The following is a 25,086-nucleotide window of genomic DNA, read 5'->3' as shown; positions in this document are numbered from 1 at the left end:
GAGTCACGGGGGACCTTCCCGTACTCGGAAGCAGTAACGCAAGGAAGAAAAGATAAACATAACCAAGGAGGAGTAAACGGGCTGCAAGCGTGATGCGTGCGCGACGTATTTCGGTCATGAAAGAAGTTTTTGGAACACTTAATTTATTTGGGTCGCTTCTGTTTTACGAACTACGAGTTGGAAAAATAAATGAACACCGGAGTTATCAGTGAAATTGTAGCCCCTCTGGCAAACAACGGCCACACCTTCATCATCACTGTAACAGGTAAAGGTTTTTTGCAACATATGATTAAGTCATTTCGCAGTGATGAAAGATGTTTGATGATTTGAAGTCGACACACTGGCTCTCAATTGGCTTGTTAAAGTTATTCTCTCACCTGTTGCGCAGAGCTCAATACGGAGTATCATTGCATTATAAGTAAAATAACAATATGACGATTAACTTATCTTCAGAAAAGATAGACCGTAAACAAAGTCTTAAGATTGTGTTAAAACTGCGCAGGTGTTGACCAAATTCTCTCGTTTTGGCAACATCACCGTATTGCTTGCTTTGTTTCGGAATATAAAGGAGTATAGGCTAAACACCTTAAAACTGTTCAGAAGTAAGTCAAATCGGTTGTTTGGTTATAATTTGTGATCTTAAATGGGTTAAATCGTACTTTTAGTTATACTGTCAAAAGATGGCAGAAGAAAAAGGGTTGAAGTTTGTCAAGGTGGAGGTGTGTAGTTTGTGTGAAAATGGTGTAGTTTTTCTCCCCTTGCACAGTTAAGGTTTGAACTAATGAAATATGTACAGGATATGCAAACAATGTCACTCTCTACTGCTGGGTGATTGAGTGAAATGTCCTGGTCATATTTAACCCTAAATAAATAAATAAATAAATAAATAAATAAATAATAATAATAATAAAAAAAACATGACATTATATTTTGCATATAGAAAATGAAGCCTAAATTCGGAATACTTAAAAATGTATTTTATTTACTTTCAGGACACTTAGCACATTTTATTCCCCTCAATTCTCATTACCGTAATAAGATTATTCCCTTAATTATTACGTAATTATTACAAATTACTATAATTATTCTCATAACACATCTGGATATTTTACTTTTGCAATTCCCATTATTGTTTTGATATATCCCCCTAATTCTCATTACCGTAATTATTATCTATTACATATTACCGTAATTCTCACAGCACATCTGGACAATTTGACTTTGCTGTTCCTATTGTTTCAATGTTGATTCTCACTATCGTAACACAATTGTAAATATATTACAGTAAAAAAAATAAATGTCTTTTTTTATTTGATTAAAATAAGCAAAAATGAAGTGCTGTGCCAAGGGAGTACTACTATGATGTATAAATGCTTTACTTATTTAAATAACTTTTTTTTTTTTTCACATATGGGTAATGACTACATAGTGGTAATGAATATATCATTATTACCATAATTTTTAACCCTAAATAATACATAAAAAAAGGAAATATATTTTGCATAAAGAATGAAGCCAAACTTTAGGACCATTAAGATTTTTTGCATTGTGACATTATTTGTGACTAGTACTGTCAATTTAAAGCGTTAATTCAGTGCGATTAATTATATAAAAAATTAACACAATTAATCATGTACCCAGACTGGAATTCAAGCATGGAGTACCACCATTTTTCTCCAGGGGGCAGTAAGCGAAAGTCCAGCTGTATAGGCAGCATGCCGTTTATACAGAGAACAAACAACACTTACCAACAACAGACAGCACAATATGAGAACACGTTCTTGCATTTAAACAGCTTGATGGAGCACAATTCCAAAACCAGGGATCTCAAGATGTGCTTTTTTTAAGTTTTAAACTACGTCAACCCAGGTCCGTAACCACCATAGACATTGAGGGGGACATGTTTCCCCCAATATTCATAATAGTGGTCTGCCGATATGTTTTTTTTTTCCATGGTTGATTATTAAATTATTACATTGGGTCCTCCCCGATCCTGAATATGTGGTTACATCCTTGCGTTAAACTTCACACAGCGACCAAAAAACTGTATGTTTATGACGCGACGGAACCAAGACGAATTCAATTGCGAAATGGATTGCTGTGAACTATAGGACAATGATAGTCTTATGTTCAATAATATGGAAGTAAAACATATATTGGATTCTAAAGCCACTTTTTGTATCGTCTTTTCGGTAATACTTTACAATAAGGTTCCGTTCGTTAACATTAGTTAGTGCATTAGGTATCATGAACAAACAATGAACAATACAATTTTTACAGCATTTATTAATCTTTGTTAATGTTAGTTAATAAAAATACTTTGTTCATTAGTTCATTTTGATTTTAAAAATGTATTCGTATATATTGAAATTAACATGAACTAAGATTAATAAATGCTGTAAACGTATTGTTAGTTGATAGTTCATGTTAACCGATGTTGTTATCTAACAAATGGAACCTTATTGTAAAGTGTCACGTCATTTTTAATGCTTTACTCGTGTACCTCAATAATGTCATGTATTTTAATTATCTGTATTCATAAGTTTTATAATATTGATATTTTATTTATGATTATTAAAATATAACTATTTATAATTTTTTAATCATTATACATTTAATTATTGTTAATTGAGGGGCTTTCTCAGCAAATATTTATATATGTGATTAATTCGATTAATTAATCGGCATACCACATAATAAATGTGATTACAAATTTTAATCGATTGACAGCCCTATTTGGGACATTATGTACGCACATTAACCACCCAATTCTCATTACTGTAAAGCATCCAGACATTTGACTTCTATTATTCCCATATATTTTTTTCAATAATGATTCTCATTATCATAACACAGTAATGTTATACTGTATTACTGTCAAAAAGATGCTGTTGTTTTATGATGATTTTTAAATTAAAATCAGCAAAAAAGAAGGTAAAAAAAGGGGGTAAAAGTAGTCAGTACCAAGAGATTACTACTATGAAATATAAATACTTAACTAATTTGAAATAATATATCATTTGTTTCACATTTCGGTAATGAGAATATCAAAAATTACTATCTTTTTTGCATTGTGTTAATGAGAATTGGTGGGTAAAATGTGTTCAACTGTCATGAAAATAATGTCACGATGAAAAAAATTTTAAAGGCCCTAAAAATAGATATTATTTTCTATATGTAAAATATAAATTCTTATTTATTTCTTTTGATTTTGAAGTAAAATAGGACCAGGACATTTTCCTGACAGGTGAGAATCACCCTGCATCTGGCAGTGATGAAGAGGAAGGGGAGGATAGAAGATTTTGTATAGTGCTTATGAAATCTATATTTATTTTCCATGATGACATAAGGTTCATCGCAGGTTTATGCAATTTGCCTAGGTGTTTACAGTCAGAATCACTGTTTATTTTAGAGCGAAGTCTGTTTGGGCTGAGTAAGGTGTGGCCAGAGGTGCCCTGCGAAGGGCCATTGGGCTTTGTGCTCTGTCAAGCTATGGGATTTTACATTGACATTTACACTACTAGTGTGTACACAGGCTAGCCTATATTATACATCTGAGCGTGACGTAGGATAGCACAAAGCAGTTCCTTTTTCCGTGATTCTTTATTCACGGATTTAATCTCTCCATCTCTTTCCCATTAGCTGTTGCCCACTTTGATAACATAGCTCTGTTAGAAGGGCAGCTAAATCTACACCTTAAAGTGAAAAGGGTTATTTTTAGTGACCTCACCATGTTGTGAGGATGGTAAAAAAGTACACAGACCACCTAGGGCCTGTGTTTGAATCCCTCTTCCCTCGCGTGCAATCCCATGACTGTGGATCTCTGATTGTGAAAAGTAGTGTTGCGCAGACTGCAATTGCAGTCCATGCAATAACAATGAACATCATAGGATGACCTTGGAGGAAAAAAGCTGTTCTATCTGAGCTAGAATTGATTTTTCAACTGCTGTTAAAATCTACATAAATGGAAAATGTTCATTTGTTGATCTCGTTACAATGCAGGAATATTTTATTGTTCAAAATCTCCTAGAATTTAACAGTTAATTGTAATTTGGTGGCACTTTGTAAATGTTTGTATGCCTACTTTTTTTTTTTTTTTTACTTTTCTCGGTTATCCAATTGTTGAAAACACTAGATTAATATACATTTATGAAAATTAATCAGATATACACTCACTTAGCACTTGATAGGAACACTATGGTCCTAATAAAGTGCCTGACGTGGTCTCCTGCTGTTGTAGCCCATCTGCCTCAAGGTTTGACATGTTGTGCATTCTGAGATGCTATTCTGCTCACTACAGTTGTACAGAGTGGTTATCTGAGTTACCGTAGCCTTTCTGTCAGCTCAAACCATTCTCCGTTGACCTCTCTCATCAACAATTTGTTTCCGTCTGCAGAACTAACAGTCAATGAATGTTTTTAGTTTTTCGCACCATTCGCTATACACTCTAGAGACTGTTGTGCGCGAAAATCCCGGGAGATCAGCAGTTACAGAAATACTCAATCCAGCCTGTCTGGCACCAACAATCATGACAGGGTCAAAATCACCTAAATAAAATTTTTTCCCATTCTGATGGTTGATGTGAACATTCACTGAAGCTCCTGACCCGTATCTGCATGATTTTATGTACTGCACTGCCACACAATTGGCTGATTAGATAATCGCATGAATAAGAATGTCTACAGGTGTTCCTAATAAAGTGCACATTACACAGTGAGTGTACATTATGAGACAATAGGGATTTGTGTATAAGAAAATGTCGTTTGAGGACATGTTGGAATTTTAGCCCCTCCGGCAACCTGCAAGCTCTCATTTTGTCAGTCTGACGTAGTTTTTATGTGTAAACCCCACATCATTAACTGTAAGAATTGAATAATAGATGACAATGAATGAGTGTGTTCGGGGATGCTACACACAGGATGTAAGGTGGATCCTTGTTTGGTGTGTTTAGCATGGTAGTAAGTGATGATATGGGCATTCTCAAGAGTGCTGATTCTGCACGCATTGGTTTTCTGGTAATGAGGCCATGGCAACAGCTTCCAGGGAGATGCACTCATATTTGGCCAGCCATATTTCAAGACACATTTAAAGGGAGCTTCAAACGCATTCATATTTTATAAAGACGTTTGGCTCTTCCAAAAATATGGAAAAAATATAGTTTGCCATTGGATGGCCAGTTTATTTATTTTTTTAGATCTAACAAGATAAGGAAAGATACTGAAAGGGGAACAATAAATATACAGATGTAACTAAACTGTCTAAACAAGATACATACACATGTAGTTTATAGTAAATTTAAAGTTTAAAGTAAAATTGCACCTGAAAATGTTGTTGTCTTCAATGTTTTTAGCTTTTGCGACAGAGTCTTAATTTTTCTTGCATTGTTAATGACCCCTGTCAAATGTAAATGGAGTACAATTTCATGCCATCTGGCTGTTTCCATATGCCATAAATAAAATGAAGAGGAGCATAACACATGGCGAGAGAGAGAGAGAAAGAGATGGTAAACCAGTTTTCCCACTTGTGTGTGTCTTAACCACACCCTCGTGAATCTGATCCCACTATGTTAAAGACACGCATCATCCAATACTGAGTTACACACACAGCCCTGACAGATAACCTAATATCCTTTACCACCCCCTTCCCTCTCTGTCTATGTGTGTATTATTGAATGCACTTTATTAAACATTGGCTCCATCCTCAAGGTAAAAATAGTGTTTAAGAGTTAACCATTACCCCAGAGGAGGTTTGTGAAGTTAAACAAATTGAAGTACTCATGTATGACCCAGAACTGCATATGCCTTTGATTTGTGGAAATATATGTTGGCTATGGTCCTTTCTTTCCTGTTTTTGGATTTACAGGGTTCTGTAATGTTTCAACTTATAACACAAACAAGCATTTTAATACATTGAGGTCCTGGCACAACAGAGAACAGCTTCCTGTAAACCTGGATCCACTCTTGTATTTGATATTATTTGCATATAATGAACACAACTTCACATAATATTCTTTTATGGGGTTATGATGAAACAGTAATAAAAAGGTAATACAATGAGAAACAGGATGAAACGGGAATACAATGAGAAATTAAAAAGATACATTGACGTAAAAGAGAAATGGTAAAACTTTACAATAAGGTTGTATTTTTTTTTTTATCATTAGTTAACTACATTAGTTAGACATGAACTGACAATGAACAATACATTTAGAGCATTTATGGCAACACTTTTCAGTAAGGTTCCATTCGCTAACATTAGTTAATGCATTAGGTATCATGAACTAACAATGAACAATATACACACACTGAGCACTTTATTAGGAACACCAGCATTATCCAATCATTGCCAACCATGTTAAAATAAAGTTATACATTATAAATTCTGAATCTATGTACTGATTACCATTGTACCATGTGTGCCAAACATGTTGAGTGGTCCAAACATCATCTGCAGCCTGAAACAGAAATTTTGGGTGGATTTTAGAAGTGAATGCACTTAGCTGCATATGTTTAAAGGATGCTCCCTTGCTCCCTATTTAGTGAATGACTTAACTTCCAGTGTGCTGTCTGTCTGCACTGGTCTCAGAACAGTTCGAAATGCACCTTATTTTCATCCTAACTCCATATAAAGCCTCTGAAAGCAAAATGTTTCAGCTTTTGGATGAACCCGTTGATTTATAATGTGAAAATGCACAGTAAATATAGGAATGCATTTACTAATATAAATGAATAGAACTGTATTGTACGGTGATAACAAAATAAAATATAACAACATTTATATTAAAATCAAGCAAAATGACCTACAGATTTGTTAATGTTGAAAGTTAATTTTTGAGGGGATAATGTCCCAATTTCCACAAATGTGGACATCATGTTTATCAAGTTTTTAAAGCGGCATATCAAACGAAACTACAGATACTACTCTTTACACCCAAACAGGTTTCAGTGAAAAAACGTAGAGGTTTCTTACCAGAGACACCTTTGTTGGCTCTGTGCCTGTAGAAGCACTTCAAGGAAACCGCCGACATGCTGTTGTGTCAAGTGACTTGTTGCACCAGAAGTTTAACCCTTAAATAACAGTTTAGAGTCTTGTGAACAGTATTCAGTTGGTTTAAATTCATTTAAATTATGCGTCTCGTTTAGTGAAGCAAAAATACAACGTCCACGCACGTGGACGCAGGGTCGCACAAGGTTAATTTTGGTTAATACTAATGTCAACATATACTTATGATTTTAATGAAAAGTTGCATAAGTTGACATTAGTTAATGCATTATGTATATATTAATACTGTAAAAATGTATTGTTCCAATATTGTTAGTTCATGATACCTAATGCATTTACTAATGTTTATCCTATTTATAAAGTGTTGCCAGAGAAATAATAAAATGGATAGTTCCAGCTAAATTCCCTAAAAAAGTATTATTAAGCCATTTTAAATCATAGGAGCTTATTATATGTAAGTTGGCAACCTACAGGTGTCAATGGGAGGATTTCAGACAGTGTATAACTGCACTCAGCTGGTCATTGATAGCTCTAATTATCTCTCAACATGTTTTATCTGGCTGTATGCTTCGCTTTGTTCTCAACAAATTGAAAGGGCATGAAACATTAGTGGCTTGTGCGTTTGTTTATCTTGGCTGTTGAAGGCCAGTGCATGTGTGTAGGTTTGTGTTGGCACACACACCACAGTAGAACCAGGGATTTTTACATTTGAATAATGTTGGGAGCAGAGAACCTTCTAAAATGTGTTTGCCTAAATACGCAAGTCTGTTGTTTAATGCTACCACCATGTGTGTGTGTGCTTACCTGTTTGCATGTCTTGAGAAGGTTAAGACTCTCTAGAGTCCTGGATATTCCATTCATCTTTCTAACATCATATGAAATTGTCTTCCAATCAATTAATCTTCCGGTCATCTTTATCGAGAGTTTGCAGGTATATGAAGAGTTCCTTAAAGGGCATATATGACATCTCTCAAAAGTTTCAATAATTATATGGTAGTGCAAAGCTGATCATTTTCACAAAATAAACCCCCATGACTTGTGCCATCCTGGAGGGGTATATTTTGAGGTAATGGGTTTTATTTTCCTGAGTGTGCAAAGCGAAGTGCTATGTACTACGACCGTGCACAACATCTTATCCAATTTTCATGAGAGCGCTAATTCTAAGTGTAATTTTTGTGCCAGAGTAAAGTGCAAGTGGGCGTGGGTAGGAGTGTTTGGGCTATCTGTGGGTGTATGTGCGCAGACTGTGGGGGTATTGTATGCTAATGAAGTGGCGCAAAGCGCAATTTGCTATTTTCCTGAGACATAGGTCATTGTGCTAAGACGTTTAAAAACACATCTGTTTTCAGTGCAAAGTCTAAACTCAGTTTCTGCATTTGCAGTTTGCAGATTCCACCAGTAGGTGTTAATAAAGTTCATGTCCAAACTCTGAAAATATAGTGGAACATATGTCCACGACGATCACTGTTATAGCCGTTTTATGAAACAAATATTTATGAGAATTGTGTTAAACTATCTTGAGGTCATGGTTTATTATTCAATTCTTATTATTATATTTATATTAACAATTGTATTTATGAAGTAATTTGTATTGGTATTTTTCCACCTGTTGTCATAGATTGATTTTTAATTCACTACAAAAAAAAATAAAAAAATGATTTTTTTGACCATATAATTATTTTGAATATATTTTCGTTTCGTTTTAAGTGTAATTTGAATTTAGAAATATTTTTGGTTTAATTTTTCGTGTTTTAATAAAAGTTTGTTCCAATGCAATCACTGTTAATACTAGCCATGATTTGTGTCAGTAGATGAAAATTATTAATAATACTTAACATTCTCTTTAATTTAACGGAGCTAAATTCAAATCCTGACGAAAACCACATTTTCCATGCCTATAAAAGGAGCGTGTCACTGTCAGAAATATGCCTGACATTCAACAGAGATGCAGTTAATGCACAAAAGTAAGCCCATATTTCTGTTCTTCTAATTCATTGCATACAATCCATTTACACTACCAATTTCTTATGAATGTGCTGTCTTTGTTTATATTGCTGGTGCTTGAGAGGGAATGGATGCAGATGGTGCAATAACCGTCGAAGAACCTCAGAATTAAATTGCACTTGCATGTATGACTTGTTGCACAGCGCTGCACTTAGCACTAGCGCTCTTAAAATAAGGCCCATTGACCGACTTTCTGTGCATTATTCCACTTATTATATGAGTACTTTCCAAATAAATAAGTAAATGGAAATAAAATATTGACTTAAGTTGAATTTATGTGAAAAGAAAGAGATGGCAGAGTGCTACGGGAGACATGAGACTAGAATGAATGTATTGTTATACAGTAATACATTCGATTATACATTTTAGCAGTTATTATACTGGAAATTTTACAGCAGAATGCTGCGATTGACCAATCAGAATTAAGTATTCCAGAGAGCCATAATAACGCCATTTACACTTGTGTTTAAGACAACAGTAATTCATAGTTTGTCATGAAATTGTACAAAGCTGTTACACATGAATGTAATTTAAATATTTCGACTGATGTTATGCCTCTTTATTTGTTTCATTCTTAGAATATTTTAATTGAGTCATCACATTATAGATTAACTACACATAAAACTATTTTTATCGTTGTAGTGATAGAGAGGTTTTGTATTGCTGGGAAGTGAGAGAGTGTGCTATGTTGACTGCTGTAAAATGCAATAATGCTGAGCAGTTGACAAAGAGGTTGCCAGGTGCCCTGTCATACTCCTGCTGTCAAACAGGTGTCTGCCATGCACCACATCTGGCACCTAGCAACGCTATAGCCAGTTTTGTGGGTCCATGGCAATGGTCTATGGGCTATGAAGTTTGAGTTATACCTTTTAGGATCATTTTTGTATAATCATCTTCCAAATAGTGTATAGAGCAGCTTATTAATACAGTAAATAGATTTACAATGGCCCCAGGACACTTAAAGGTGAAGTGTGTAGGGTACAACTGGGTTAAAGGCACACCTAAAGGAAAATTTGCTTTTTTTCTGGTCACAGAATATATCAAGATTTACAGAATTGGTTTATTTTTATTGGATATTGATGGAGCAGCATAATTTGTGTGAAAAGAGATAATAACGGAAGGTTGTTTTGATTCAAATTAAATTTTTAAAAAAAAGGTGCGAGGGAGCCTTTTACCCCACACTTGGTGCTTCACAATTAATTGAAATAAAATCAAAATTGTGTTATGATTATTAAACCGCAAAAGGCTGCAATTTAATTAAATAAATAAATAGTCTGCATGTGCTGCTCACTTCAAAGTTTATGTGTGCTGCTCTGTTCGGTCTGTATTGTGTTAGTGCATTACAGTGTTTTTACAGTTTTCAGAGCAGTTGTGTCCACAACCCCATCTTGTGCTCAGAGTAACAGATGTGCTCCAAGTTTGGTTCCCTTTGCTTAAATACTCCAGATTCACTTTAATTTAACTTTTGTGTAATTCCAAATATGTTTGGAAAAAATTATGTACAAAAAAAAAGAAGTTAATATACAAATAAAATACCCCATGTCACCAGGTATTTGTGGACAGAAGAGGACAAGATTTTAAAATGAGGAGCACACTATACAGATGTTATGAACTCGGCTACAACCAGATACTCTTAAGGTGTTCATTCATTTCCCACAAAAATAAAAGTTTGATTATATTATAAAATAAAAGCTCAATATATTACTATTGTATAATAATTATAAAAATATTCATAATAAATATTATATTTCAATAATAAAATTGACTGGGTTGCAAAAATAAATGAATAATGGGCTTAGATCCTATCACAAAGTGGACAGAAACAAGTACATAGTGGACAGGTACAATGTGAATATGAATAAACAAGTGTTTTAATTATTTATTTGTTTAATTTTGGCTGTAGTGAAAAAGGTCTGAGTTTGTTTAATTTTAAGAGGACTCTTACGTCTTTTGTTTGGCAGTTGTGCATGGGCAAAACATTATCTAATTTTAGTGAAAAGGTATCACTCAGTTACTACACTCAAAAAATATTTTTGGAATTTACGCATTTCAATTTCATAACAAAATTATTTACAATTAAATTGCATAATCTTTAACAAAAGAATACAAACTAATTATTATAAGTTATAAGTTTTATTAATTACATTTTCTTAAAATTCAATTCAATTTGAATTTGGTTATGAAATTGAAATGCGTAAATCTTACAAATTGGCAGATTTATAAAAATTTTTATAGTTTATTTGTTTATATAGTTATCACAGTTCAAATATATATATATATTTTTTTTTTTCAAAATAATCGCAAAATGACTTTTTGTCTACATCGTGCAGCCCTAGCTCAAGTGGTGACTTTCCAGTGGTGTGACTTTGGGGTGTGTTCAGGGAAGCCTCTTTAAAAAATCCATTATTTTTGCAATTCTCTTTGGTGATGCTAGTGGCGCAGAAATTACCAGCCTGATCTCACATAAAAATCGGCAGTTACACAAGTACGTGCCGATTTTTCTTTAGCCGAAATCGGTATACGTTGACTGAATTTGAAAACACTGCTTCCAGAGGCTAAAGCGGTAAGTGTTTCAGAGCATATAAACAAGTGTGACATCCATTTATATCCAGGAGAGGTCGCCAGAAGCCAGTTGTGAAATAATAGTTTTCCGCTGAACAGGGTGCAAAACAGTGAAGAGAAATGCCTGTTTTATTTAATATACCTCCAGCCAAAACCCAGATCTAACCCTAACCATTAGTAGAGACAAAATGCAAAGTTAGGGATAAAAATGCAACCTCTTTATCACGCTCGTGATTGTTTATACAAACGTGATTACTTCCTCGTTTGAATTAGGAATGAACTGTGATCTCCCATACAACTGATGCAACGCGCTACCAGTCATGACACGAGGGAAAGTAATTGTTATTGAGCCATTCCAAATATGCCCGATGGGAGGTAGGGCATGTCAGTGAGTTGGCATAAAGTTGCTGATCCTAGAGTACTGGAACTTTCGGCAACAGCATGCCGACTTCCCGTGTGATCATGTTAGAAATTACACACTTGACTTGACCTTTAAGCCACACTTAAAAATTGTGATTTTAAAGCATTAGATACAAAGTGGCATTTATTTTATTTGTTTTGAATATAACACAAGCACACTTTTCAAGGAAAATATATGACAAACATTTGATGAACTACGTCTTTGTTTACTTTGCTAGGACTAAGAATGACCTTGGGGTCATTTGGTTAAAAGGTATTGCAAAGAAGGCTAAGAAAAGTGTAGTTCTATACCATGGTACTGAATGTGTACCATATACATGTACAATGGTACAGTATGTACATGGTCCTTCAAGGTACTTAAAATAATGCCATGGTAACTCAGTGGTACCAAATGCCCATGGTACTGCTGTCACATGGTACTTTTTTGCTATTTTTAGAGGAAGCTGCAATTATTACTCATTTTGTAACAAATTAAGACAATATTTATTTTGATGTCTTTCACATCACAAACATTATAAAGACGAACATCGACTCACAGTTGCCTATTGACCTTCAAGTGCAGTGTTTTTCCACTGTTTTGAATGTTTCCACTTGTAAAAGCTTGTTCTAAAACATTTGCCTTTTTGTCACAGCAAGTGGCACGTAAACTTTCAGAGACAATATTTTAAATGTTTTAATTTGAACACATACCTTTTTGTCTTGATTTCAGTCATGAACACTGTCGAACATGAAACCTGTAAAATGTGCTTCAGGGTGTAACATCTAAATTAACTGGTTTTATTAAAGTCAAAAATATTATTTAATTTGACTGAATCCAAATGACTGCATTAGGTTACACCAATGAAAGTAATGTTCATGCATCAGATCAAGCAGAATTAGCTCTTTAAAGTAGGGATGCACCGATCTGATACCTGGATCGGTATCGGCTCCGATATTGAAGTTTTAGACGGATCAGGTGTCGGTCTGACGAGCCCGATCCAAATCCAATCCTGTGTGTTAGTCATGTTCGTTTCTGTCAAGCTCCAAAAATGACATAAAAAAACCCATAAAAACACCATTAAAGTTGTTCATATGACTCATTTAAATTTTATTGTGCATTTGCATTTTATTCAAAGCCACTTGAAGACATCCGATAGCTTTGTGAATTGCAAAAGGCTGTGTAAAGGCTAAGTAAAGTGAATGGCGCTGCTCTGTTGACACACACACACACACACACACATAAGCACGCAAACCGCTAGCACTCACAGCTATTTTTAGCCTTCACGCGTGTGCAATATTTGAGCGCTACTCACGAACAACATCTCAGATGTAGGTGCTCAATAGTTCAGTTCACTTATAATATGCATTTAGAATGGCACTGGAGGAGCATTTTACCAGAATTTGAATAAGAAGCGAATTAAACTACTGTGAACTTGCCTACAAACAAACACATACAGGACTTTCTGGAGAGTTTAGAATGTCAAAATAAAAGCGTGAGAGTTTAAAAAGTGCACTATTTAAATATATTACTGTTGTATTTAAAATTAAAATCAATAATAATAATAATAATAACAATTTATTATAATTATTATTGTCATCATTAGTATTTGTTTACAATTTATAACAATATTTAAGTTGAATAGGTTCCAAAAAATAACTGTGTGAATGAAAAGTGAGCAGATATCTTACAACTAAATTGAACAAAAAAGAGATCTGAATCCTTTAAAGTCAAGATACAAGTTGAAAAAATGTTGCCCAAAAAAATAAAATAAATGTAAGTTAATTTTGCTGCTACATTATCCAGTATACTAGTTAATAATAAAGTTTTTCTTAATAAGCTATACATTTATATTGAAATAATATGTAGAGGTTTGTGATTCTTTACATATTAAAGAGCACACCCAATTAGTTCCACACAATTATGTAAATATATTCTAAACTGATTATGCAAAAAAGCAACACTGGTATCGGATCGGGATCGGTATCGGCCGATACTGAGATTTCCGATATCGGAATCGGATCGGAAGAGAAAAAGTGGTATCGGTGCATCCCTACTTTAAAAGGATAGTGCACCCAATAATTTAAATTCTGTAATTATTTACTCACCCTTTTTGTTCCAAACATGTATGACTATCTTTCTTCCGTGGAACACAAGAGAAGAGTTTGGCAGAATGTTAATCTCAGTCACCATTCACTTTCATTGCATCTTTTTTCTATACAGTGAACAATGTAGTAAATTGTTACTTCCTTAATACTAAAATATCTTTAATTAATTTAGATTTGGTTCAGTCGTGGTTCAGACTCTATGATTGGGCTATGATTCGATGGAAATATTATCTAAATGATCTTCATAATTTGTTTATCATGGCTACTCCTGCAGTGCTTTCATAGCTTTGAATGTTTTGAATTTGTCTAACATATTGGCACACGTGAGGTCAATGTCTCTGTTTTCCATGCCGCTGTCTCTCTCAGGAGAAATAGAGGCAGTCTGGGAGTGTCTTTGCCCTATTAGTCGGATCTTTTCCCACACTGAACCATCAATTATTTACAAGGCAACTTGCTCATAAAGAGCACAAAAAATGCCAAAGCCTGAAATGGTGCGACAGGCATTGGAAAGGTCAACCCATCTGTGTTGCTTTTCACAAAATAAGGATGTAATAATAACAGATTTATTTGACGGCACTGTGGGGAATAATCCAGAATGTCGCAAACAGATGTGTGGCTGCCCCATTTAAGAATGCTGCTGCAGCACCATACCTGACAATTTCATGAGTCAACTCCATATGTCATGTCAATATGAGCGGCTGTTGATTGTTGTTGTAATTTTTCAGATTACCACGCATTAAATATCTATACTACATGAAGTATATTACTGAAATAGGTGTCCTGAGAAATCACTCTTGACTATGTGACAGCCCTAGGCTCTGGGAACAGCAAAAAATAACTTTTTTGCACTTGAGCACATACGGGCATGCAAACTCTTCCAAAACCTATAAGAACGGCATATACTGTATGCGTTAACATGCACACATACAGTAAGCCATGTGCGTTAAAGCGCTTTCTTTTAATAGCCTTTAATCCCTTAAATGGCTGCATTCATGTTTACGTGACGTTTCAGAACTCTGCTTTCTGCAAAACCCTGGAATAAGCAGTTTTCTTAAGTGCATGTAAACGTGGTCAAAGTCTTGACAGAATGAAAGAAATATATAGAATAAAAGATATAGAAGCCTCTGCGAAGTCAAATGATGACCACACAGCAAATTAACAAGGAACTAGGCTTCTAACCACATGTATAGAGCTGTAGTTTCAACAGTGGCGAATTCTCAGGGTCAGCAAAGCCTTCTCTGCTGGCCTAACATGTCTAATAAATAAATATTTTTTCATCCTTTCATTCTCATTCACCTTTTTGCCTATTTATTTTCAATTGCTTTCCACTCCTAATTCATCTAAAAATAAATAGCAAACAACAAATAGTTTATCCAATCAGAATTTATTTCTTGATGCTTACTAGGGAAGCGTGGCAACTGGTTCCCAAATCGCATGCCTAATGCCGAGCGCTTCCGAAGCAGCACGTGAGTCTGAGCTCCACCCTGTTAAGCCTTCAGAATTTCTACAGAATCCCTCAACAGTGCAAATGAATAGGCATCTAAAGTCAGATTGTCAGATTCATCAGCCAGTCAGATTGATTTATTTGTACTTGATGAGTGTGGTCTGTAGGATATGTCCCAGTTGAGGCCTTCTAGCTGGCCTTGAGTGACGCAATCACGCTTTAAGTGACGTAATTTGAAAGCGAAGAGTGCGAGATCTAGCTGACGAGTCGGCTGTCATCACTGCTGTTATTGCCGTTGAGAAAAAGATCCTTATGGATTTAAAAACCTGAGATCTAAACAAGAAAGGAGAGCCGATTTTCACCTCAAGTAAATTGGTAAGTGCTTTTTGCATTGTTATAGCAACATCAAGAGTTTTCTAAGTGTAAATTAGGCTGGCTGGAGCATTCAGTGTCAGTTTAAGTTTTGAAAAGTAACCGTGTACCCTTACGAAACAAAAATTATTGCAAGCAACATTTAGATTGCAAATATTATTATATATATATATATATATATATATATATATATATATATATATATATATTTACACACACAACCCTGCTGTTGAACACAACATCACCGCGCAGCTGGGTGCAACTACAGTAACGCCTTCCAAACCGGTCAGAAATCTAGGGGTAACCATCGACAACAGACTAAATTTCACAGACCACATCTCAAAAACCGCAAGATCATGTAGATTTACACTCTACAATATCAGGAAGATAAGACCCTTCTTCTCTGAACATGCCACACATCTGCTTGTCCAGTCACTTGTCATAACTAGACTGGACTACTGTAACGCTCTCATTGCAGGCCTCCCTGCATGTGCAACTAGACCCCTCCAAATGATCCAGAATGCAGCAGCACGTCTGGTCTTTAGTGAACCAAAGAGAGCACATGTTACACCACTCCTTGTCTCTCTCCACTGGCTACCGGTTGATGCACGTATCAAATTCAAGGCTCTGATGCTGGCATACAGAACAGTCACTGGGTCTGCTCCAGCATACCTAAAATTATTTATGCAGAGCTACGCGCCCACTAGAAGCCTGCGGTCGGCTAAGGAACGTCGCCTTGTTGTACCAACACAAAGATGCACCAAAATACTTCATCGTACCACATTGGTGGAACGACCTTCCCAACTCCATCCGTGAAGCTGACTCACTCTCTGTCTTCAAAAAACTACTAAAAACACATCTTTTCCATGAGCACTTAACCAGTCATTAAAAAAAAAAATTCTGTTGCACTTTATTCTGTTTTGAATACTATTATGATGCTAGTGATACTTTGTAATACAGCACTTTTCATACCACTGTCTCCTAAGATGATTCGCTTATGTTTTCCTCTCTTGTAAGTCGCTTTGGATAAAAGCGTCTGCCAAATGAATAAATGTAAATGTAAATTATTAGAGAGCTTTGTCCTGGTATTAGACCTTGTTGGTTTTGGCTTTCGTGCATGGACTTGTTTGAAAAATGTTAATTGGTATTATTATTTGGCTGTGATGTAATGTATGATGTCCATAGGCATAGGGTGTCTTATTAATTGTGAAACAGTGTTTTCTTAATGGCATGAATCACACTGAAGGCCAAGACTTAAAATGCTCGGGCCGCCACTGAGTTTCAACTTTGCAATGCTTTTTGCGAATGTTCGTTGGAACTACAGTTTCAGGCAACACCAAATCGTTTAACTATGTTGGTAATGATGGAACTTGCGACCATAGATGGCTAACGATGCTTTTGGGAAATGCACCCCAGCCCAACACCGGAATATTGGTTTAATCAATGAATGGTGTGAGATTGGGGTGGGACTATCTGTTTTTAGACTGATGGCATGGGGGTAGTGTTTGGGATATCTGTGGGAAAACAATAATTATTATTATTTATTTATTTTATTCTGTCCGGTGATGCTAGTAGCACAGAAATGACACAGTTCAACTCAAAGTTTATTCAGTACTTCCAAATACTTTGGGTTTCCCTTTGATTGTGTCAGCAGGTCTCTTTACATTGATATGACTGTGATCACAGCCACATGTTCCGACAGCCGAGGTGAAGAATTAGCACAGTTACTGAATAGCCCTTTGTTGAAATCATGTTTCACTCTCCTAAGCACTGATTCAGCAGCCCAGATCTGGCACAGCAGTAGATTCTTCAAATAACTTTTTCTGAAATGTAACTTCACACTTAAAGCCACACAATACTTTGTAGATTGCAATATAAATACTAATGAATACATCCTGTTCTGATGGCCTGTTTGATTATTTGACAATATCATTAGTTTAGAAAATGGATTGTCTGCAGAAAGTATACTCTCCAGAAAGTTACTTGACACACATACTAACAGTGTGTCCCTTTGTCTCTCTCCCCAGGTACTCTACACAACTGTCCAGATGGGTTGCAGTTGCTGTAGGATGATAAAAAGGTAAGACAGGAAGTAGAAAAAAAGTAGAGATTTTGTATATTTCTGATGCTACTGTTTAACAGTTCAGTCAGACTGAGAGGTCATGTAGTCGCTCATCTAAAGCTGACCTTAAATCTGTTAAGTGACTGAGTATGCCAAACCTGTGTTGCGTGCTATCACTGGGCACATACTTTTTAGTTTATCCTGAAGCTTTAAATTTTATGTTATTTTTGATGAATACTGATAGTATATTTCCCAGTTAATATACACAGATATTCACACGGTCTGCGCTAAACTGCCCCATAATTGCCCAGAATGTCACATTTCCGGGATTAGCTTGAGCTGCAAGAATTGGCTTATGCGAATACTACAATTTGAACATACTCCACATGCACCATTACAGTTTCCGTATGATTCTTATTTTCAGCGTTTACAGCTTTCTTATTGTATTTACTGTATCATACTGTAAATGTGTATTCTGATGGACTTGTTTTCAAATCTATGAAACCTGCTCAACAGACACACGTCTTGACTTATAGGTTCAAAATCATGTCAAGGGCTGCATCATAATTCAGATACTCATTCTATCCAAAAGTATCTACTTCACTGGTAATTGGACAGGACATACTTCTGAGTATGTATAAAGAAAAACAGTGTGCCAGGATTGGGACACATACACTTGTGTCACATACTATTTGCATAGTTTATTACTTAATTATTTTCTTTATTGTTTCTTAACTTTTGGGTTTAAACATGTAAAAAATGCTGTTGCTGCTTTGGCCTTGTGGTCCTTGCCACTTTTCGTCAATTGAAAAAGTGAAAGTTATCTCTCACAAATTCCTTCTCTTTCATTAAGCTAGGGACTGTGTTCGAAATTAGCTGACAAGAATACACGTATGCGCACTTTTGAAAATCCACAGAAAATAAGTATATGATTTGGGTACTTTTGGCTGACGATTTTCAACGTTGTATGATTTGGATGCACTAATTCTTATCTCACATATTATAGAATGCAATTTGGGATGCAGCGTTTGTGTTCCCAGGCTTTTGTTTGCATTGTCTCAGAAACATTAGCATTCTATTCTGCTGCAGCTTTTACTTGGCAAAAGGAGCTCATATTACTAGGCAGTGTGTGTTGTTTTTGAGGGTAATATTTAGTAGGGATACAATTTAAAGACCTCTCAGTGTGCCAGGTAGAGTGGAAAATTTAAAGTTTATCAACCCTGAAACTGTTAAACTGAAATAGATTTAAGCTGAGACTGCTGCACCTACACATGCTGTGTTTCATACATGTGGATTGTTAACAATGAGCATGTTTACATGCACACCAATATGCTAATTACTCCCCAAAATCAGCTTATTTAACCCTGCTATTCTGATCAAGTAGGGCCGCATACTTTGCTGTTCACAGTCACATTTGGCCGGACACAGTACAGGTTTAACTTTTTTTTTTTTTAAGAAATGATAACATTTCTTCTTCCTTGAAGTAAAAACAATAAAATTATGCACTTCTTATGGGATTTTCTGTTTTTTAAATCTCATTTACGTATACATTTCTCGATTTCGCCATTTATTTAACTCCTCTACAGTAAAACTCTAGTTGAAACATAATTATAAGAAGATATGAAAATATAAGAAATATAAGAAAATATGAGAATATGTCCTGTATTAAGGGTAGATTGCTGCCTTCTGGTGAAAAAAGAAAAAAAAAAACTTTAAAATCATGTCAATAATAGCCAGGAGATGGCTGCAGTGTTCTATGCAGACACCTGCTGTGTGGTAATTCTAAATTATTAGTTATTTATTTAGATATAAATTAAGACATTATCAAACTATTATTAGTCAAAGCTTAGCATTTGTTTTTTAACTGTTTTGAAGTGTTAGTTTTTGCAATAATGTAACATTATGCTAACAGTCAAACCTGACCTGGTCTTACAAAGAGAAGACATAAAATAATCATTTTGTTACCAATCGTGTATTTTGTTTCTCTGAATGTTGTAAAGTCTCACCCCTTCATCTCTGTGTGTGTGTTTTTCTGCATTGTGGCTGATTTATATATTGTATTTGTCTTTTCCATTAATTTCCTATGGTCGGTCAGTTTTGACAGCGAACAGCAAAGTTGTCTTTATTTGAATTTTTTAGGACCACTAAGACTTATCAAATCAAGTCCAATTTTGTGTGTGTGTGTGTGTGTTCAGATGGCTTGTGGAGGAAAATTAAAAAAACCGCTCAGATAAATTTTGGTCAAAAATGGCCGAACAGAATAGGAAGGTTAAAAAATCCGACAAAGCAAGAAATCCGTGTTTACATGACATTTGAAATAATCACATTATTCTCTGCTTTTGACATAAAAATGGGAAGAGGCATGCACACAACAAATGCACACACTGGATAAGCCGGTAAGAACGCCGGTAAATGTGTTTACACGCTACGCAAATCGGGGTAATGGGCAAAAATCTACCCGTGCCAATCTATTTATTCTTACAATGTATATGACTTTGCACCGATAAAGGAAAGGCGTGTAATGCATTTACAGTAAACACACTTAATATATATGAAGCATTATGGAAATGGTGTCATATAATACATCATACTATATATGGAATATTTGGAATATGAAAGTGAAGACACCAAAAGGACATGCCTTTTTGGTTGACAATGGCAGGATAACCTGTCTCATTTTCTCTCTCTTAGTGGATAAAGGATGTAAAAGACAGAAGGAACTCAGTAGGAAGTGTCTGACACTATTTACCACCATCCACAAATAAACCAGTCCACAACCCCCCACACACACAACTTAGAATACCTGTCTCTCATTCTTTTTTCTTACACACCTCTGCCTGTCTGTCTGTTTACTACCTGTTTTTTATGTTGTTACTTAATATGTTAACTTATAGTTGTTATAAATATTATGGAAATATTGTGTTATGTAATTAATCTGGAAAAACAAATCCCTCAAAGAGGAAACAGGACACAATACAATGTGAGTACTCATAGACCTGTAGATTTGACAAATGTGGATTCGTCACACTGGCTCTGCTTCCGTCAGCAAGAGTGTTTGCCTGTACAATGCAAATTTGGAGTTCATTCAAATCCACTGCCCTTATCAGGTTCCAGAGAATACCCCAAATAAGGTACAACATTATGTGCAATATGATGAAGATGAATGGCAGAGAGAATTTCCATATGTGAAAACAATAACACCCAAGACCTACCAATATCGGAGGTCTGATAAATGGATAATAATTTAGTTTTGTTGGGTATAGTTTGTGTAGAATCAGACCTTTAAATACTATCAGTACAAAGTCTTTCCCACTTTGCAGTTTATTCTTCCCTAGAACTATCTACTCAGCCGTGGGGAAGCACAGAATGTTGTTTTTGGTGTCTGCAATATTGCTCTCAAAAGCTGCTCAAACACAAAAAAGTGGCATTTTTTTAAAGAAATTAATTAACCAAGCTCAAAACTGTTTTTGTAACAAAATAGGCACAGTATCCGTTATGAAAGGTGAAATAACTGAATGTGTATCTCCGAGCTGCCAGTGGTGATTTGACATTTCTTCCTACTGTGTATTGTTTTTTTTTTAGTTGTATCTCTTTCCTGATTTTCATATCCTAACTGAGTTATAATGTTAAATGGAATAGGATTCTCAAGTCCACCAAAGGTCATTTCAGTTAACCCCTCCCCCCCCTCTCTGTTTCAGTTACATCTATGACCCCTCAGTCCCTGTAGATGTTTCGGGTTGTAAGCGGGACCCCACCAGCAGCTCTCTGTATCAGTCTCACAGATTCCCAGAGGAGGCGGACCACATCCACAAAAAGCAGGGCTTTCATAACCTGGGTTATAGCACAAACCCCAGCCCTACCAAGCTCGATATCGACAACAACCACATAAACCAGCTCCATGCCAATATTCCAGGTGATCAGGTCAGGTCGAACCCAGACGGAGGTGACCCCAGCCTTTACATTCTGCAGCCTGAGGGCAAGGGGACGCCCATAAAATCCACTCCCAGCTTGCGTGCTGCCCCACCCGTACACAACGAATTAATGTTGGGCACAGAACCAGGCAAGCGAGAGGAGAGATTCCGAGACTCTGGGCTGGGCGGAGGGGGAATGACGGATGGGACAGAGGAAGAGGAGGACAGGAGGAGTAGAGTGGCCAGTACTCCAGACACGGCCGATGAGGAGAGCATACTGTCGGTGGATATGCACACAAGCAGCACTAGTCTCTCCTCAGTGGACACCAAGCTCGTAATAGAGGATAGAGATGAAAAAGCTCCTTCTATAATGAAAGGAGAGCAGAAGAGAGAGAAAGAGATAGATTGTATAAGCATCACAGACTCGATGGTGGCCGAGGCCTTGGCTGCCCTGGATGCAGCGACTGCAGGAGAGGACTATGAGTGACAGGGCTGCTCCACCAGTCAGGTGACAGAGGATGGCTCCTTACTTAATGGAGCTGTGGGAGATTTCCATACTCGCTCTCTCATCCTCCTCATTTGAATATAGCCAAAATAATAGCTTTCATAAGATGAAGCTTTCTACAGTCTTTCTGCAGGTGTTTTTTGACTGGAAAAACTCTTTCATCTGAAATCAAATAAAGACTTAAAGACAGGAACTGCTGCTTGTTTACACAAGAGAAATTTACCCTTTAACAGGCTATAGACTTGCTTGAGCAAATTAAGTTTATCTGTGAATGTTTTGCCCCACAATTCAGTGACATGGACAAACTCCACTCTTGAAAGAAATAGAACGGATGACTGTAGTGTGATTTTTTTCCTCCGTACTGTTTTATAAGCATTTAAATTCAGCATAATAATGAAATAAGCTTCTTAGAACTTCCCTGCTTTAGAGTCTGTGGAGGTGGGGCTAAATAAATCGGAGCACTACATTATTATTTTCATACATTTTCTAAACAAAGAGGTGGTAAAAAAACAAAAAAGCCAGTGTCCCGATGTCGGGTTTCTTCTGTGCTTATTGTTGTACATTTAGAGATGTTTTACGATGATCAGTATGTTTATTAGAAAGGAATCAAGCTCATATTCAACTAATCAGTCTCAAAACAGAACAACAGTACAAAATGCGATTTCTTGTTAACACTGTGAATACGTCATAGAGCTTTAGGAAGACAGTTAGTTTATTGGTACACACAAAAGAACAGTAAGAAATGTAAGGAGATTGTGGGTGAATCTCACCAAAACATAATTTTAGTCATATTTCACCCTCAAAATTAAAAGAAAGAAATCATTTTTGTATTTTCATGACAATTATGCACATTTTGCCCCCAAATTCTCATTACCTTAATGTTTTATTATCAATGATGATTCACATTAGATTCTTATTACTTTAATGCAATAATTTTTTACTGTAAACCCTAAAACAAAGATTTAAACAACTATACAGCTCAAATAATAAACAAGTTTCAACTAAGTAATATAAGTGCTTTTATAAAATTATAAGCGTCACATTTGTGCCTTTACACCCTCCACCCTGTGCTTTTTTTTAAAGAAAAGGGGGACGAGTCTAAATTATTTTTTTGTGGTAATCAAAATTATGCCACAAATGCTGTATTAAACCCGGAATATTCCTTTAACTGTCACGAAAGGTCACAATGCAAAATGTCACAATGCAAAAGCGTATAATTTCAGTGTATTTTCCTTTTTTCATTTGAGGGCTACAATATGATGCAAGCACGTTTCTTTACACTGATAAATTCTCTTTACCGTAATGCGCCTGGAAACTTTTTTTTTTTTAGTTCTTATTATTCTCAGTGGTGATTCACATTAGATTGTTATTACTGAAATACAGTATTTTTCACTGTATTGCAATACAAAAGTATAATATAATATATAAACTCTAAAACAATACATTTTAGTGAAATGAGGTAGTATAATAAGGCAGTATATATATATATATATATATATGTGTATATACAGTATATCACATTGGAAAATGTGCTGAATTGTCATGAATATAAGAATGCAAAAAAAGTAAATAAAAAAGTAGACTCTAAAACAATATAAATGTAATTTATTTTACTTTTGGGGTAAATATGACCCAGACATGTTTCTTGACAGGTTTTATGAGATTCACCCTTGTATATTTATGTTCCTGGTATATTTATGCAATGTGTACCATTAGGGTTGGGAAAACAGAGTTGTAAGTTAAGGCAAGGATTAGTGTGTTGAATCAGGCTAGTGATTGTAGTTGATGCACTATGCACATAGATGTTTATTCTGCTCTAAACTAATCTAACTACCAGAGGCCTGATGAGAAGTAACCCTACCCCTATCACTATATGAAGAACATCATATGGATCACATTTCTCATGCACATTTCTATACATAAGTGAAGAAATATGATTAAGTTTTCTGTGTCAAATGAATGTAATTTACCAGAAATAGATTTTTTTTATGGTACCTTATGAAGGTCATGGTTTTAATTGAGTATTTCTATTTGTACTAAGTATACATTGTGCCTTTCTCTGCTGGTCAAAATAATTTCTTTAAAATCTGTAAATAAGCACATATATTGATAGAAACTGATTTTTGCATTGAAAACCAGTGCACAGTACTGTAACATTACTATCCATACTTTTGCCCTTAAATTAACTACCACAGAACACAGTTGAGAATTGTCACATGAACCAGGGGAAAAATAAAAACAATGTGCTTCATCATAAGACTTGTGCAATCTGTTGACATTTATGTCTCATGGAGAATGATGCCACGGGGCCCTCTTATATAACTTAATATCTTCCTCTAAGGCTAACTGGACGGTAGGACCTGTACTGAAGTGTATGAGTGTCTCAAAAAAACTATGCCATATTATGTTTGCGTGTGTGTGTGTGTGTGTGTGTGTGTGTGTGTGTGTGTATATATATATATATATATATATATATATATATATATATATATATATATGTGTATATATATATATATATATATATATATATATATATATATATATATATATATATATAATGTGTATATATATATATATATATATATATATATATATATATATATACAGTATATACATATATGTATATATATACATATACATATATATATGTATATGTGTATATATATATATATATATATATATATATATATATATATATATGACTATTATTTTGTGCTGA

General features: G+C 35.2%; 1 protein-coding gene across 1 annotated transcript; it reads left to right on the top strand.

The window, feature by feature from the left end:
- Positions 1–24,614, top strand: LOC127416606 (uncharacterized). Its single transcript, XM_051656039.1, has 3 exons — positions 1–265; positions 17,917–17,969; positions 21,650–24,614. Exons 2-3 carry the CDS (start codon positions 17,938–17,940, stop codon positions 22,347–22,349), a joined length of 732 nt encoding a protein of 243 aa, XP_051511999.1. The 5' UTR covers positions 1–265; positions 17,917–17,937; the 3' UTR covers positions 22,350–24,614.
- Positions 24,615–25,086: the final 472 nt, after the last annotated feature.

Source organism: Myxocyprinus asiaticus, chromosome 2, assembly GCF_019703515.2.
Source record: "Myxocyprinus asiaticus isolate MX2 ecotype Aquarium Trade chromosome 2, UBuf_Myxa_2, whole genome shotgun sequence".
NCBI classification, from domain to species: domain Eukaryota; kingdom Metazoa; phylum Chordata; class Actinopteri; order Cypriniformes; family Catostomidae; genus Myxocyprinus; species Myxocyprinus asiaticus.
Note: the sequence above shows the minus strand (reverse complement) of the source record. Positions and strands in the feature narration are given on the sequence as shown.

Excerpts from the sequence above, each read along its gene's own strand:
- LOC127416606 (XM_051656039.1), top strand. The coding sequence starts at position 17,938 with ATGGGTTGCAGTTGCTGTAGGATGATAAAAAG. Across the intron at positions 17,970-21,649 it reads TGCTGTAGGATGATAAAAAG|TTACATCTATGACCCCTCAG; the intron begins GTAAGACAGGAA and ends TCTCTGTTTCAG.